Genomic DNA, 17,546 nt, shown 5'->3' with positions numbered 1-17,546 from the left:
GCTGGTACCAACCATTCAGACTCTCACTGCGGCACTAGTTCTTTAATATAATCATAATATTAATAAAAACTGTATTTTTAAAGCGCCAACATATTATGCAGTGCTGTACATTAAATAAGGGGTGGTAAATGACAAATGACACAAGAGGAAGAGAGAACACTGCTTACAAAAGAGCTTACAATCTAAGAAAAAGAGCTTACAATCTAAGAGGTAAATTTGACAAGGGGTGCAGTAAGCAGTACTGAACTGTTCACTGCAGCCCCCATTAGTTTCTCTTGTGCTGCTGCTGGTAGACACTACATATAGCAGTGGTCACCAACCTTTCGGACCTCACAGACCACTAAATTCATAATTTTAAATCGCACGCATGCGCGGGGAGCCGTGTCACTCAAAGGGGAAGAAATTTCCCCCAGAGTGACATCATGATGTCAGAACCCACCCAGTCTCTCATCCCAGGCGCAGACTTGCTTGCTAAAGATCCTGGGGGGACTGGCGCAGGGCTGTGGACACCCTGACATGAGGAAGTGATAACTGCACTTCATATTCACATCCACTCTGAGAATAGCTTTTTTTCACACTTTTGCTTGTCCATTCAGCAGAAAAGAAAAATTAATCTGATATGGAGAGTAAATAGCTTGCTTCCCTTCCTTCCACATGATAGTTTTGCTGCTCAATCACTCACCACATGAGAATAAAGAACCATAGTTTGGAACACACGCACATCTTCTCACTCCTCATTGCCAAACCAAGTGTTGGTGGAGTAAAAGGTCTATGTACATCTGTACAGTGCAGGATTAAAGTGAACCTGTATTTTTGCAGTTGCACAGCACTGGTTCCCATAAAATCCATCCCTCTTTTACATATCAGAATGTAGGAGTTATTCCATTCTGTGATGCAGATGTAATAAAACATTTATAGACAGAAGTAAAGCTTTGATGGCAAAATGTTTGTGTGTACCAGGTTGTTATGTGGGGGACAGGTTCTTTTTCTAGTACAGCAAAACAAAGAGGGTAGCAGCATCTTTCGTGCACTGATAAACAGGGATTAGCTTCCCTACTTGTCTGCCAATGCATTGCTTAGCAATAAGAAATATTCCAAAGACTTGGGCTGTATTATAATTCCCAAGCTGCACAATAAAAGATGTGTAGGAGGATGAGAACTAGTAGAATATGCTTAACCTTTTTGTAATAAGTTGACATCACGTTTATTTCAGCAGATGCTGTTTTGTTGTTGAAAACCTAATTGCAATATGTTTTTCTTGCACATCTTCAAGCTGTTTGTACTTACTCATCTTTTATATGTATGAGTCCTGTCTGTACATTGAAGTGGACTTTGAACACATTGACGATGGGTGGGTGTGCAAGCATAGGAATCAGTATGCATGGGAATGCAGCTTGTCAGTTTTCTATGAATTGAGACAATTACTAATGCCAGTATATTCATATTAAAGAATGCAATCAGTGATAGAAAACCCAACAAACAGCAGCCCATGCATTCTCAGCTGTGCTTGTTTAAGGGGCCCTTACTGTTCTACTTTTTATTACAAACTGTTCAGAGACATGCCACATGTCTCCCACATCTCTTCTATCGCTATCAATATGTGTTAGCATGGCATTGCATAAATGGGCTTTCATCTGATAAAGAGACTGTTTTTCGCATCCCAAGCTACTCCTAAGCAGTTGCAGTTCCAGGCATTTGTAGCCAAACTAGTTAAACAGTTTATCATGAATATTGTCAATTCTACCTTGATTGCCCAAGGAAAAGACTTTAGATTTTTCCTGTTGCTCCTTCCTTGGAACTTCTCTTTCTTCCAAAACAATGGCCTTTTCACATCCAACACATTTCCAGGTGTATCCAATGCTTAATAGATACCCCTGCCTCCCATTCCGTCACCACAGGACATAGTAGGAACAAAGGGGTCCACAGATGCAACTTCAAGCATCTGACATACGACTCTGGGTTTGGTATGTAAAGATTCTGCCAAATAATGTAGCTGATAAAGGAAGAGAGTTCTGGTAAAGAAATATGTGAAAGTGCATAGAGGTACCAAAGCAGTTTTTCTTGACTGTTTTAACATGGGGAAACCCCTGAAATACCTTTCAGGTCTTCAGGGAACCCCTTCTATAATTACTATATCCACAGCTCACTATATTTTAGTGTGGTGATCAGTAGGAAGATTCTTTTTTACACTGCTGGCCTGTGTAGGAACCCCTAACAACCTCTGGAGGAACCTTGGTTGAGAAACACTGTACTAGAGAGTGTTTGCCTAATCACACTGGGAAATTTTTGTAGATTCATAGGCTACTTCATGGACCTGGCCAGGCCCACTTGAAGAAAATCAAAGAAAAACCTGAAGAAAATTGGCCAGCTAGGACGAGTTTTACAGGCTCCTCACTATTTTTTCCTTTAGCAGTGCTTTCCTATTATGCAAATAGATAGATGGTAATGCAAAAGACTTTATGTTAGAAAGCTTGTTCTGTGGCTAAGTTGTGTATAGTATAATAAAGCAGAAAGCAGTTATACTTTTTAATGTACAGTGCTGCGTAATATGTTGGTGCTATATAAATCCTGTTTATTAATAATAATAATATTATTATTATTAATAATAATAATAATAATAATAATAATACACATCTATGTTCTCATTGGTATTCCCATTGAGGAAAACTATAGACTGTCATTGACAGTGTCTACCATTTAGAGGCTGGTACACACTATTTTTTTTCTTTCCTAATGTGGCATCTGACTTAGAGAAGGATAAACGACACCACAATATTACAAAAATTGTAATGAGCTCAATATGCAAGTGTAATCTCAATTTGCCTACAAAGCTTAACATTCAAGCATAACAATATCACTAAAAAAGACAAACATAATGAATATTAAGATCTATATTTTTTCCAGGAACTGTAAATGGAGTAAAGAGGACCATTGGATTCTCCAGTCAGTTATTAGCCAGTATCCCCATGATCTTCCAAGAAGAAGAACTTTGTATTTGGATATGATATCCAGACATCTTCCACACAAACCAAGACAGGAGCTGGTGAGTGATTGATTGTTGTTCTTCACATTCAGTCTTTTTGTGAATTAAACTTCAGGGTAAAGTTGTTTCATAACTTTAAACTGAACTTATACTGAAAATAGTTTCCAGTGCAGCATGCATTTAAAAAAGTCACTGCTTTTGGGGGAAGGCTAGTCCACGCTATTAATCTTGCAAATCTTCATTTAATGGTATTTTTTCTTACACAATAACCAGGTGATTACAAATATGGGAAATGTTTTACTTTCTAAAGAAATTGTAAATCCTTAGACAATCAAATGTTCAAGGCATCACTGCCAGATATCTTAGACAGGTCCTGGATCTGCTTTCTTGTTTCATGGTAGCCAAATATTACAGCCTGGTCCAGGGCTCGCTGCAGCTTGTGATTGGAAGTTGAAGAGCAGGAGTGAGTGAGCATCTACCCCAGTGTTTCTCAACCTTTTTAACATGGGGGAACGAACCCCTTGAAATAACTTTCAGGTCTTCAGGGAAGCCCTGCTAAAATTACTCTTTTCACAACTCACAATACATTTATGTGGTGGTCAGTTGGAAGAATGCCTCTTGGGCCATTAGGAAGGCTTCCACCCCTACAGACAGCCCAATAGATAATTAGAATTTGTTAAAACTCAGAGTAACAAACTGCTCATTGCATAAGGAACCCCTAGCAACCTTTGAAGGAATCTTCCACGGAATCCTGGTTGAGAAACACTGGTCTACCCCTTTAAAGGCCGATACACACGATTAGATCTGCTGGCAGTTTTGCACTCAGTTGACTGATCAAATCAACTTTCCACATGGTAATCAACAGTTCGTACATCATACCTTGCATCCCTTGCAACAGTTTTCCTAGAAAAGTGACCGGAACATTGGCTCGATGTTATCAATCACTGGTACACATGGTACAATATATGTACATTCTATTGATATTTACTAATATTTTTGATCTATTCACAACTGATCAAGGATACGAAATTTATTTGGTTGAAATTAGATTGTGCTTCTGAATAATTTCAGATCTGAAAGTTTTTTTTCTAATTGAGGGTCGATCAGAACCTATCCATGTGTACCTATAATTTACAGAGATTTACCCTCAATGTTGTAATGACAAATATTTTAGTAATTACAAAGTGTGTAAAATTTTACATCAAATATTTACATATATAATTACATTACAATTGACATATATAGCCACATAGCAGTAAAAACTCAACATCAGATTGAATTTTTTCGCAATTGTATTTAAACAAAGGAAAACAAATGAACATACAGTTTAACAAGGCAGACAAATAGCAAAAATGATAAATTAAAAATAATTAGCATAATAACCCAATGTATTTATTTTAGAAGCAGTGAGAACATGATGAATTCTGATTTGTTGTCATAAATTATTGCATTGTACCCGTTGCACTTTTTTTTTTTTAGAAAAGTTTGATAATGCATTATAGCATTTTACTAAGGATAGTGTACATTGTGTTCTCTGTATTTTCTGCTATGTATTATAAATTCCTCTTTAATGAAACTCTTGGCCATTAGTGACTTGCTTTCTGCTTGTTATGTATAGTATTGTGGAAGTTATTCTGTATCCCAGGTGGGTGGTTACAGTAATAGTTATGAATTTTCAGTGCGGGTTGTCATTAAGCAGTAAAGTGAGCCAACCAATATATAACTTATTCACAACCAAGTCTTTTTGAACATGTTCCAGGCAGAGTAACAATGGCATAATTATTACCGCCCACATAGTTGGCCAAATTCTAATCCATTAAATGCCAGCAATACTATAGCAGTGAAAGGGTGAAGACAATTGTTAGAAACTTTGCAATCTTTAGGAGCATCTAGACATGGTATTATTGTTAACATTGCATCTGATGCCCAAGGGTATCAGGAAATGAGCAGGTATGTGTAACCCTTTCCTTTTTGCATTCACCTATTGCTGCCAATGTACGTTTGTATGTAGTTAGTATGTATTATATGTAACATATTAAAATTCCAGTACAGTTATAATGTCTTATATAATTGTTTGTTCACTTAAACAGGTTATAGCTAGCAGTCTAATTATCCTTCCTGTCTCCTGAACCAGGCTGTGTGGCTTACAGCCATATCTTGCACTGCAGGGCTCTGAATTTTGCAGTTTGATCTTGCACTGCAGGGCACTGAAGTTTACAGATCTATGGAATACAGATCTATCTACAAACATAACCAGTATACTTCTGACAGTTCATTTAAGGAATTAAAATCAGGAACTCCTTAGCTTTTTTTTTTAACTCAACTTTATAAATCTAAAATATTTAGAAACTTAAGATTGAACTGAAATCCACTGCAACTTTCCAGTCTTCTTTCTGATTCACCTCCCCCAATATCTTGGTTGGCCAGCCCAGTGATGACATAACTCACACACACGTCCGTGGTAGTTATTTTGTCGTGGTACCCAAGGCATGCCAAGATTGTACACTGAAATGCCCAGTAAATTAAACAAACTAAAGAAACTTGCTAGCAGGCACGAAATGAGTATTTATTGAAACATACAGACACCCTTCATCAATCAGAACCTTGTTTCCAGCATGTTTTGTTAAATAATGGTAACTAATGTTCCAATTCAATACAACACTTTTGGTTACAGCTTAACAAATGCTTGTGAATTCTATTTGTGTTAAAATGCAGTCTAAGCTATTAATAAAAACATAATTTGATATGAAAATGTAGAAAACAATAATATAACCTTACAGTCTTCTAATCATCTGCTACTGTGCTTAAAAACAACTGCACTCTGTAGTTTGAATGGCTGTCATGTGTGATCATTCTCCAGGATTGAAATCTGTAAAAACATGTTAAGATGCATTTCATGCACTTTTGAATAGGGTCATTTTTAAAAATTCTCTGTTTGTGAATGCTTAACTTGAGGTATCCTTGGAAACAAAAAACATTAAACAATTTATAATACATCTGAAGGACTTGTCAAATGTATATTAGTACTTTGAAATGCATAACACATAAAATATTGCATACTCAAGAACTTAGGTAATACCAAACTCAAAGCAGAAATGAAAGTTACCATACAATATTCAAAGTACAGATATCTGAAAAACATCTACACCTCATAATAACTATTGACAATGTTACCATATTTTATTCAACAATTATTAGATCTCTATTTAAACAGTGCCTACAATTAAAGGTGATATACACAGTGAAATTGTGCCTTCAATAATTTATTTAACAGAAATATCTATAAGTGTAAAAATTATTTGTGGAAAAAGAACGCAAGTGTACTTTAGATTATTTATCATCATAACTTTAAGTTTTGGACTAATGGCCTCACATTCTCATAAAGCACACTTTCATATGATGCAAAATTTATAGTTGACTCAATGAGCCTAAATTATTAAAGCTCTCCAAGACTGGAGAATATAGACCATCATGGGCGAACCTGGGCCATCCAGCAAACCTGGAGTTGATTACCTAAAAATCAATTGCTATTAGTTGGCAAATGTTTTCAATCCTGGATCAGATCCATTCCAGTTTTGCTGGATTACCCAGATTCTCTCCAGCCTTGGAGACTATAGTAAATTAGGCCTAATGACCTCAAATTCACTATTTATAGCAGCAAAACAACTCTAGACCATAAGATTTTCACCACTATGCCTCACTTTTGGGATGTGATTCTTAAAATGCTATTTCAGTTTGCACCAAATATGTGTACTGTCACTGTAGCCAAGCAACGTTATCTTTTATTTCTCAGTCTACAGGCTAAGAAGGCCTGAATGGGATATATTTTACTGTTACACTGCATAGGTTCATGTATGGTTTTAGGTTTTGAATCTATACTATAATGATGATTTGAATGCATGATTTACTGAGGATTTTGTCTTGGAGTTTGGTGGACCCAATTTGAATAAGGGGCACTTTTGACAAACAAGAAAGGTTCTGGTGTCCTTACACCACTGAGAACAAACAAAAAACCTAGCAGAGTCAGCAAATCATGTGCAGGCAAACTAATTCTTAGCAGCACAGGTTTCAGACAAGTAGACAAAGCAATGACTGACAATAGTAGAGATAATAGGACATGGATCCTTTGATTAAATTGATAGTAGTGAGGTCAAGAAAAAACCTTTGCTGTCCAAGAAGAACACTGGGGCGAGCCACAGTTGAGACTGTTGGGACCTGTACTAAACAATTTATGTTCGACAACAAAACTTCCATGGCAATTTTATTCACTTATAATGATCAGCTCCCTAATAGCTGGGATGGTAAAAGTGGTCTTTGATTTTTGCATGAGTCATATTGTTAAATATATAAATATATAATATAAATATATAAATATAATAATATAAATATAAATATATAAATTGCCATTTAGAAATGTGTCTTGAAAAATGAATAGGGGTATTCTTTAGTGTGGCTTCATGTATTAATAAGCAAAATCTGACAAAAATACAGCTGTATCTTACTAACTAGATTTATTCTCTTCTATGTAAGACTGGATTTATCATTAGGCCTATGGCTATATGTAGAAAATGGGCTTCACTTTGTGTAGCTATTGGCTACATATTTTTCCAAACATTGAAAGTATGGTAAAGATAAAAGTTTACCTACACATTATTACAATATTGTAAACCAATTTAGGTAAAAAAAAAGGTCTAGTGTTAAAGGGGAGATCTGAGCTAAAGGCTGGTATGATAATAACGGACTGTGTCTAGAGTCTTCAGCGACTGAACTCCTGCTCTGAATATATAAGCAGCAAGGCATCTAAGATCAATTTGGGACCCAATATATTATACAGTAACTATTCTATGTGATTCCATTCCAGTTGTAAATACCACATTCCATAATATTCAAATATACCTGGAAGGTAAATGAAAATGACAAATGCCAATGTACAGTATCCTTGAATGAAACTTTCACAATCTTATTCATTCATTCTTGTTATCACATTATGTGTGGAGCAAATCTCTAAATCATTGCAAGCCTGGTTGAGTGGGATTGAAAAGTGCTTAGCATTTACTTGTATTTTGCTCACTTTACAGGTGAACCATGAAAAGATATGGGACTTGACTCATTTTGCAAAAGATCAAAAAAAAGCTTTGATGGAAAGCTGGACTCGGTATGAGAAAGATTTTGTCATGAAGGCACTTCTGACCATCGCAGAAGCATGTTCCGCATATGAAGCAGAACTCATTTTGGCCAATGACAGGTTGAGACAACAGCAAATTTGTTCTGAACTTAAAGAGAAGGTAAGTGGTAGTTTAATATATTGTCCAATACCTAAGACATAAAGTGGTGGCTACCCCCAGAAATCTTTCCAATATGAAGGATCCACAACTCACACCTATACCTTTGATGCTTCTGCCACTTTGACAGCATTTATGATTGCTTTATTTTAGTAAATAAAATGATAAAAGTAAAATTTGGTGATAGGAATTAAACTTGTCACTGAGGTCAGTTTGTTGACATAATTTTTAGTATAAATATTAAGAACATGATTGTACATATGATTACGGTATCTTAATAATCTGTGTCTTTGGGATTTACCAACTAAAATATTCTAACTGGTCAACATTTTGTCATGGTTGCTAGACTCTTGAAAGAAAGACTTGTACGTCAGGAGTATGGTAAAGGCTGAATTTGTAGTAAGGTTGAGTGGGCCGGGTCTGACACTCTAGGAAGCTTAGGGTATTATTCACCAGTCTGTCTATTAATTCAGCTTGTCTGCCTCTCCTAGCAGTAATATCAGTGAATGGGAAAACTATAGGCTGAAGAGAAGTGGCATTGTCAGTAGCCTGAGGTTCACCCTACCATCCTCCTAAAATGTTTTTGCACCCTTGTAAATATGAACTATTTAATAATATTAATCAATTTTAAAATATATTCACTATATGTTGGTGAGCTACATCAGAAAAAAAAGGTTGCTTGTAGTTTTATAACACAGCTCAGATCTTCTCAAATTACTGACTACGCTAATGAAGACATGGTTAAAAATAGGTGCCTTAAGCAAACAGGCAATGACAGCTTGCATACTGTATATAAATTATTGAATAATAAGACACATGGTATTTAAAAAATATATATTTAAAACCATTCTGCGATCCAAGACTCTCTTGCACATGGCTATTTACACTTTTGGGTCTCGCCCCAGAGTCCTGTACCCACAGACATTCAGGAGTTGCCTCTTCCAATTGAGCTGTGCATTTTATTGGTAAGCGGTGTTCACCAATGGGGTAAGCGGCATTCGATCAATGCATTACTGCCCTAGTGCTGAGTCCCCTGCGGTTTTGTTTCCTACAATCTAAAGTGCCCCAGTGACCTTCATGACCCCATTTGTTCCCCGTGACCCCAAGGGCCTCGTGTGATCTATGTGTTTCCTGTGACCCCAAGTGCTTTTTTGTGAATCCCACATACCTTCTCCTTCTTCACTGGTTACCAACTCTGCCTGTTCAGGGCTGTAACTGCCTGCTGCCCATCCTGATCTTTGGCTTCTCCATGATCTTGAGATTGACTGTTATCCTGGTACATCACTTTTTAAGTGCTTGCTTCAGTGGGTCTGAGTTCTGCAACCTGGGAGCTGCTCGCAGTGAAACTCAGCAATCCTTGCTGGTTGCTCAGGTGAATACTGGTGTCTTGATCACAGCATCATTGTACTCAGTCTATATTTTTTTTTGTTTAGTTAAGGAGGCAGTGCAATAAACAGTAACTGTATTTGGTACACTATCATACAGGAGACTTGAGTTTTACTTTAAACATATAGAGAGAATCACACATTTCACAGAGTTGCACAGGTTTTTCTAATGTTTGAATTTAGTTTCCCTGGACTTTTTTATTTTTTTAGCCAGAAAATAGATTGCTGAAAATTTGGTTCAATAAGGTACATGTGATCTTAACTCTGCCATGTAAAAAATACCCATTGTCAAGATGAATAAAAGACCGTAGGCGGTAACAAAAGTACTCCTTGTACAGGAGACAGGTGAGAGCTCTGAAACTTTGAAGTCTTCACAAGCTTCCTTTGACATGACATTTTCTGCAAGGTGTGAATAATCTTGTCGGCCTAGGCCTTCATTTTTTTGTTCCCAGTACCAAATTACGAGAGAGCTTTTGTCACATGAAGTAAAGACCTGAATGCAGAGATTTTTTTGTGGAGAAACTTTACTTTTTCCAAGTCAAATAGAGCAAGATCTCTGTAAAACAACTTTATTAGCTTCAATGCTTTACTTGCAATAATTTATTTAGTTGTATGCATTATGATGAGCTTAAGATTAAAATTAAAAGGTACACTTCTCATGCAAGGTAGCATAAATTACCTGCTTCAAGACTGAATTTTTCATACATACACTATATAGTTGGCATCATACCTATAAAGAATAGTAAAAACGAAGAAAAGTTGGAGTTGTGTCTGGCTGCATCCTCTCTGCATTTTACCCCCTGAAACACACCACCAAGAATTCTATCACCACTACCTTGGTTTAGTCTTTTGGGAAACAGACACCCATTTATTATTATTATTATTATTATTATTATTCTTATTATTAATAATAAACAGGATTTATGTAGCGCCAACATATTATGCAGCGCTGCATGTTAAATAGGGATTGTAAATCATAGACTAATACAGACAGTGATACAGGAGGGGAGGACCCTGCCCCGAAGAGCTTACAATCTAGTAGGCATTTGCCTCCTTATGCTACTACTTTATCACTCCAAGGAGGTTTATTATATGCACCAGAACCAATGACTCTTCCCCCCTAATATGTGTTTTTTTTTTCCAGCCGCAACTCCCTACTAAATTATTTAACATTCTCACAATACCCCTGAGAAAGCCGAGAGGCGAAATGCGTTGGGATTAAAGACGTTATACTCCCTCTACAAGATTTAGGGCTTTTGCTGTATAGTTAAGGTCTTGCACCCTATGAATTTGCAAATAGGGGCCAACCGACCACGAATGTTTAATGAAATAATTTATATTGTATACATTGATGTTTGAACATATATCTATTTTTGGTACTCTATTTTTCAATAAAAGTGTGTTTGCCAACAAAAAACCCAAATTTTCTTCGTTTTTGCTTACTTTGTAACCTTTTGGGGTTGGCACTATTTATTGTATATAAGGTGGGTGTAGATTATTTTATTGTTTCTAGTTAATCATATCTATAAAAGCTTGTTAGACATCCCATTACCAAATCATGGGTATTATATCGAAGGTCTGGAAGGACTTCCCATAAGATTTAGGATTGTGTCTGTTCAAAACTGTGCCCATTCAGCCAAGAGTTTTGTTGGGTTTTGTCTTGTAGTTTTCTAAATAGCATTCATGGTCATTATAGGGTCCTGTTTGCATGCCACCATGGCAGCTTTAGAAGCTTAAGCTCCTAAACCTTAGTTGTAACAGCCAAAACTATTACACTGCAGGGAAGCAACCCAAACGGATTATGTGCAATGCCCTTTGTCACTTGATTAGCAGTGGTTTCTTTCTACAGTTGTTTTTTTGCTTTAGAAAGAGCCTTAAATGGGGGCCTCTACAGATAAAAGCAGACAAAATAGCAAGTCAGGTTTCAAATTAAATGCAACCAGCTTCATTTTGCTTCCATTATCAGAAATTACAACATTTTTTTTTTATGTTCCCTTTTCCAGCAGGGAAATGAGCCTTGGGTACAGATCAATAGAGTCTGTAGATCATAATTGCAAAATGCTGCTGCCCACAGAATCTTGCTTTGGAGCTAGGTGCAATGGAATCGCCAAGGTATGAGAGATCTTGGTGAGGGCAGCTGCTTGCTTTATAAAGAACCACCAATGCCTTAGCATTATGGCCCATGCATGGATCACATTCCTACTACTAATAGTGGCATGGTATGGTGATATCCTTTACTGGGCCTGTTAGAAATGGAGAATCTTTTTATTTTTAACTTTTGCTATACAAACTTTTGTTAGTAATGGTCCCTTTTAGCTTCGCTTGGTGGATTTCTCCAACGGTGTCTCTTTTAGCAGAAATTTCTTCATAATCCATGACATCTGGCTGACACACTTCACTTATTCTCATGTTATTTGCCTGGATTTATTAACCTTCAGAAAGAATTAATCATTAATTTTTATGATTATAATTCCATAATTGCACTATAAAAAGAGCTATGTGAATGAAAAATCAAATATAATTACAAAAAGCCCATGATTAATTACCGGCAGCTATTTGAAATTCACCTCAAGCAAAAAAAAAAGTGAATTATTATATCACATTAAGAAAAAAGTTAGAAAATATTCAACAAAGGCTTTTTAGAGAAGAATTTGCAGTTAGCAGAGGTTCCATACGTCATAGGAGGTTTCCAGGGACCCAGCCGGAGAGATATAAAGAATGGGCTGACAATATATTACATATGCAGACTGCGCTACTGCCCAGGTACCCAAATAGATAAGAGAGTCCAGTGGGTCATCTCCAGTGGGGTATTTACAAGTCAGGGATTTCTAAAAGTAGAACTATGGCCTCCAATTATAAAAATATATGCTGCAGCACCAGATCATAAGTGCATTTGCGCCTACAGTTTTTTAAAGTTCCCTGCAAAATCCCCTAAATATATGTTGATAATGCATTAAAGTCCCCTTATGCAGCTTGCCTTGATGTTCTGGCAACGGTGCATCCCTGCTCCTGAATTCTGAGCAGAGTTGACACTCTGATGTAGGCTGTGCCTGCTTGCACCAGAGTACAGAACAGAAAATGTTGCAGAGGGCATGGCTTTTATCATTGTGACTGCTGATTCACAATAATGTAGCTTGTCAATCAGCACCTGCCCAGACACGATCTTGCTTCCTACTTTGATATCATATGCTACTATACTTCCACTGTGAGCTTAGGTGTCTCCTACCATCCTCTACCAAATATGTCCTACCTAATAGAATTCTGTTTTTTACTAAATCTACTATAGGCAGACTAGTACTTATCCTGCATGGTCTTTGACTCTAGTCTACCCACTCCCTCTTTTTCTTTTTGGCATATGGATATAAAGAGGACTAATAGTCAGGAGGGGGAGTCATGAACAAAGCTGGTGTGTTGGAAGGTGATTAAGCTCTGTGGGCAATGCTTGGGGACAGGTCTGCTTTAAAGTGCACATATGCTCCCACCTCCACCTGTCATGAGAGATTTAGACCAATGCTAGTCTTCAACTAATTAACCTAGTTTTCAATGTACTTTTTTTTAGTAGATAGTAAAGGCGATATTAAAGATAGTAGTATTAAAGAGAAACCCCAAACTAACAGTTGTAGTTGCTATTTTACCTGCCAAGGGATTTGTATTTTTGTCTGGTCCTTGGATGTGTGCAACCTTGACCCAAAGAACAGCCAAGCAGATGATACAACTTTAGTCTCCAAGACTATAATTGGACAGTGAAGGAGCAACAGTACACTGAAGAGGTCCTCCATCTGTTCAATGGGCCTGATTTATTAAAGCTCTCCAAGGCTGGAGAGGATGCACTTTCATCAATGAAGCTGGGTGAATCAGCAAGCCTGAAATGGATTTCCTAAAAGTCCTTAGCTTTTTTTTTAGGCAAATGTTTTTAATCCTTAATGAGATCCATTCCAGGTTTGCTGGATCACCCAGCTTTACTGATGAAAGTGCATCCTCTCCAGCTTTGGAGAGCTTTAACAAATCAGGCCCAATCAGTCAGCATGTTCCTTAGTGATTTATATAAATACAGCACACCAACCTGTTTCCCAGTCCCCGCTTTCCCTCTCAGTCTGTATGCTTTTGTGCAAGGAATTATAAGAGGCTGATAACAAGTCAAATTCTGTTATTTACAATAGTTGACTTTAAAATGACATTTAATGATCTATTCATAAATAAACAACCACAATGTTATGTGTGTTTAATATATTGTCCAGCTTTATATTTTTTCACCTTTAACAATTGTAATGAAATTCATCCTGGATTTTATTGAAGTTCATGATGGTGTGAAAAGGTTCTCCATGTGCTTTGTAAACCCTGCCCTTAGCATAATGAAAATGATAAGTGACTTATACAATATACAAATGTTCCAAAATAATAATTCTTCCTAAGTCAACCAAAATAACAACCCCTTCCTCAGCCGACATTCAAGATGCACCTTTGGCCACCCTCTAAAGCCTGGAGAGATGGGGGTCTTGCAGTCATTCAGCTGGATCAGACGTCCATTATGTGCTATTAATAATGGATTCCATACTTCAGTGTGTGGCTGTGGATTTCTTCCCCTCCAGCTGTATGTTTTGCAAGAACACAGTAGTTCCTTTTCCATATTCTTAGCATCACATTATCTATCCAGGCTAGAAGTTTATAAACCATGGATTTTGCATCCAGGTAGATATTCCTAAAGCACCCTATGCCAACAATGGTTTTCTGCCAAACAACATTAGCTGAAGGACTTCATTCATATATGATGTCACTGTACATCTTATTGACTTGTCCATTTATGGGAAACTTTACAGCCTTGGAATCTTTTGTGTGTTTCTGTTCTCGTAGTATTAACTTCATTGTGAATACACTGCATTGTTCATTTATTTTTCAGTCTCTTCCTAGAAGGTATTTTACAATACATTATAACCTTGTATCTCTTCAGTTTACCAGAAACACAGAAAACTCCTATTTAATCTGCATCATCACTTGCACATATCTTCGAGTTTATGATTCTGCCTTTAAATTTTTTGGATATATAGTGTTAATCTGCGCAAACACATCACTAACTTCAGTGTTAAGAGAATCTTATGGTCCATAAGTGACCTTTGGATGTGAATCCTTTTCATATATGAATTATTTAAATGTTACTTATTAGCAAAATGATATTTTAAACATTCCAAACTTTCTGTAAACAGTTGAAAGAAACCTTGGTCAGACAAAAGTCAGCCTATGGTCAGCCACAAGTGCTTCAATACCTTACAATACTAATATTTTCAATTAGATCCTGTTTGGAAACTAGCATATTTTTTAGATACATTGGGGGTGATTTAATAAAAGAGCTTAGGCGTTACACACACATCAGATATTAGGAGGAACAGTCAAAAATTCGACATGCATCCATACCTTGGCATAGATGATTGATGAAGAATTGATCATGATCACTTGTGCATTTCTATGGAGAAAAGCACAGCAGGGTGTTTTTTGCTCGTCCTCCCTTTTCCAGTTTCCATAGAAGGTAAGAGCACTGTGTTTATAGCGCTTGTTTGTTCTCCTGTCACTGGAATAGATCATGAAAGGTTGTTTCTAGTGCCAATCATCTCACATCCATCCATCCAACCATCTTCACTTTAAACAATCACAAGCAATATTTTGCTTACTAAATTTGGTAACTTTGGTGACGTTCTTCTTGAAAACTTTCCACCTTACCACCCAAAACCAAATTTGGGCACATATAAAAAACACACGTTAATAGAAATGCTTCTGTTTTCTCCATTCAGCTGGGACAGGTTTAGGACTGATTAGGCTCAGACGAAGTGGGTAAAATGAAGCTGGTCATCAGACTGTCAGATAAAGTGACATATAAACTGCAAGATATTCATAAACTTATACAAATATGCCTACTGAGTGGTTTTGATATACCCGAAAAGGTGCAGAAACACAGCACAGGGTATCCCAAAATCGAAGATGGCAGCCCTATATAGTCCCCAATGGTCAGTGGAGCTCCACAGGCTCAGCAGCTCAGTGACTCTTAGTAACCTTTATAGTGGAGGTCCAGAGGCAATCTGGCCCGGTTTGTATGCATTGTATACATTGGCTTTCACTTGTGAACAATATTCTTTGATTGAGTATAATCCTTAGACAGATAATTATATGTCCCTTAATTCTTGGAACATCAATAAATTGCTCATAACAGTCTGTAATATTTCTGTCAAAAAATATATTTGCCAGATTCAATTTGTACAATTGATCTGCTCTTGGATGTAATGTGGATATTGATTCTTTTTACCCACATATACTTTCTTTTGTTCACAATTCGCCTTCGTTAGTCTGTCATTTTCTCGTTATGTGAAGCATTGTGCAGGCCCCAACCTTTCTTTCTGTTCAATTTATCTTGCAAACATCTGCTCTGTAACACCTCAAGCTACAGAGGAACCTCTCATGTCATTTCCATCATTAATGCTCAGCTATGAAAAGTTTGCAGCTCCTTATACACCAGTCGATAAAGAATTTATTTTCTCTATCAAGACCGAACAATCTAAGGTAGACTTTCCATAAATGTAGACCTGTAAAACAGCTCACAAAAGTGACATTATTTGATGTGTGCTGATCATTTTGTAATTAAAGCACTGCCTGTCTCTCACAGTCACAATATCATATCCGTAACTCTGAAAGGATGGCTGGAATGTATCAGCTTTGCTATTGACTATGAAATATGGGTGGTAATATTGTAGGTATGTTACAGCAGAGGCTGATATTACCCATTGAAGCTATTCATTTATCCATGAGATCATCTTTTTTCATTTGTACATAATTACAGGTAGTATCACTGTAATATCAGCCACAGGGTCAGGGGGCCCAGAAATAAATGCTGTTCACTTTTGTTTATCAGTTTCTTTTATTCTTTTGTTCATATCACTCACTGTTTTGTTATTTGCTCATTATTTTCTATGCTAATTTTGAAAATGTCAGATAACGTGCTTAATATTGAGCAATGCTGTAATCTTTTACTGGTGAATACAACAAGAATAATCTGTATTCCATTTTTATCCAATGCAAGGTTTCATGGCATCTATTTTTCTTTTATCCTATGCAATCTTACTGAATGCCCAGGTTTCTTCTTCAGCATTATCCGATGGTAAAATAAAAATCTTAACAGATTTATTGTGGTGTGTTGATCTAGAAAATATCCTAGAAACCTAGAACCTTTTAAAATTTTGAGCCTTTAAATGGCGGATTTTGCTCTTTCTGTAAACAGCACAGAACGTGTGGATGTTATAATCCTCTCTTTTTTAATTTTTACACTGTATACACATGTATTGGGAAATCCGAGTTAGTGTGGCCGATTTATTAAAGTTTCACAAGAATGGAGAAGATAGACTATGAGGGGAGAACCTGAGTGATCCAGATAATCTGGAATGGATTTGGTCCAGGATTGAAAACATCTACCACCTAATAGTAAAATGATTTTTAGAAGATACATTCTAGGTTTGCTGGATCACCCAGATTCTCCCATGAAAATAAGGCCCATTGAGTAGGTAATTCTGGGGACGTCTACGGGCTTGCTGCTAATTGATGAAGGTGTCAGCACAGTAGATAAAGGGGTTTGCCCACTTGGTATGAGGGCTTCTTTGTGGTGTAGGAGTATATGTTATTTTTTTTTCCAGCAATGGCTGGCTAATATATATATATATATATAAATATATATATATATATCAGCCTAATCAAAGCGGCCATTTGCTTAACAGAGGATTCAACTTGTTCTATAGCACATATTCTTTAGGGTACATAAGCCTAAAACAGCATCACAATATAACATCAGAAATATATATATATATATATATATATTTATATATATATATATATATGTATTTATATTATTAGTTATATTTT

The 17,546-nt window shown here is 36.6% G+C and overlaps 1 protein-coding gene across 4 annotated transcripts in view; it reads left to right on the top strand.

The window, feature by feature from the left end:
• CCDC148 (coiled-coil domain containing 148) overlaps positions 1-17,546 on the top strand; it is a 117,306-nt gene that overhangs the window by 72,219 nt on the left and 27,541 nt on the right. For all 4 annotated transcript variants that reach the window (XM_072418191.1, XM_072418190.1, XM_072418189.1 and 1 more), the window contains 2 exons: positions 2,905-3,043; positions 8,062-8,268. In XM_072418191.1, coding sequence (XP_072274292.1) covers positions 2,905-3,043; positions 8,062-8,268 — 346 coding nt within the window. The remainder of the gene's footprint in view (positions 1-2,904; positions 3,044-8,061; positions 8,269-17,546) is intronic.

This window comes from Pyxicephalus adspersus, chromosome 7 (assembly GCF_032062135.1).
Source record: "Pyxicephalus adspersus chromosome 7, UCB_Pads_2.0, whole genome shotgun sequence".
NCBI lineage: Eukaryota > Metazoa > Chordata > Amphibia > Anura > Pyxicephalidae > Pyxicephalus > Pyxicephalus adspersus.
Note: the sequence above shows the minus strand (reverse complement) of the source record. Positions and strands in the feature narration are given on the sequence as shown.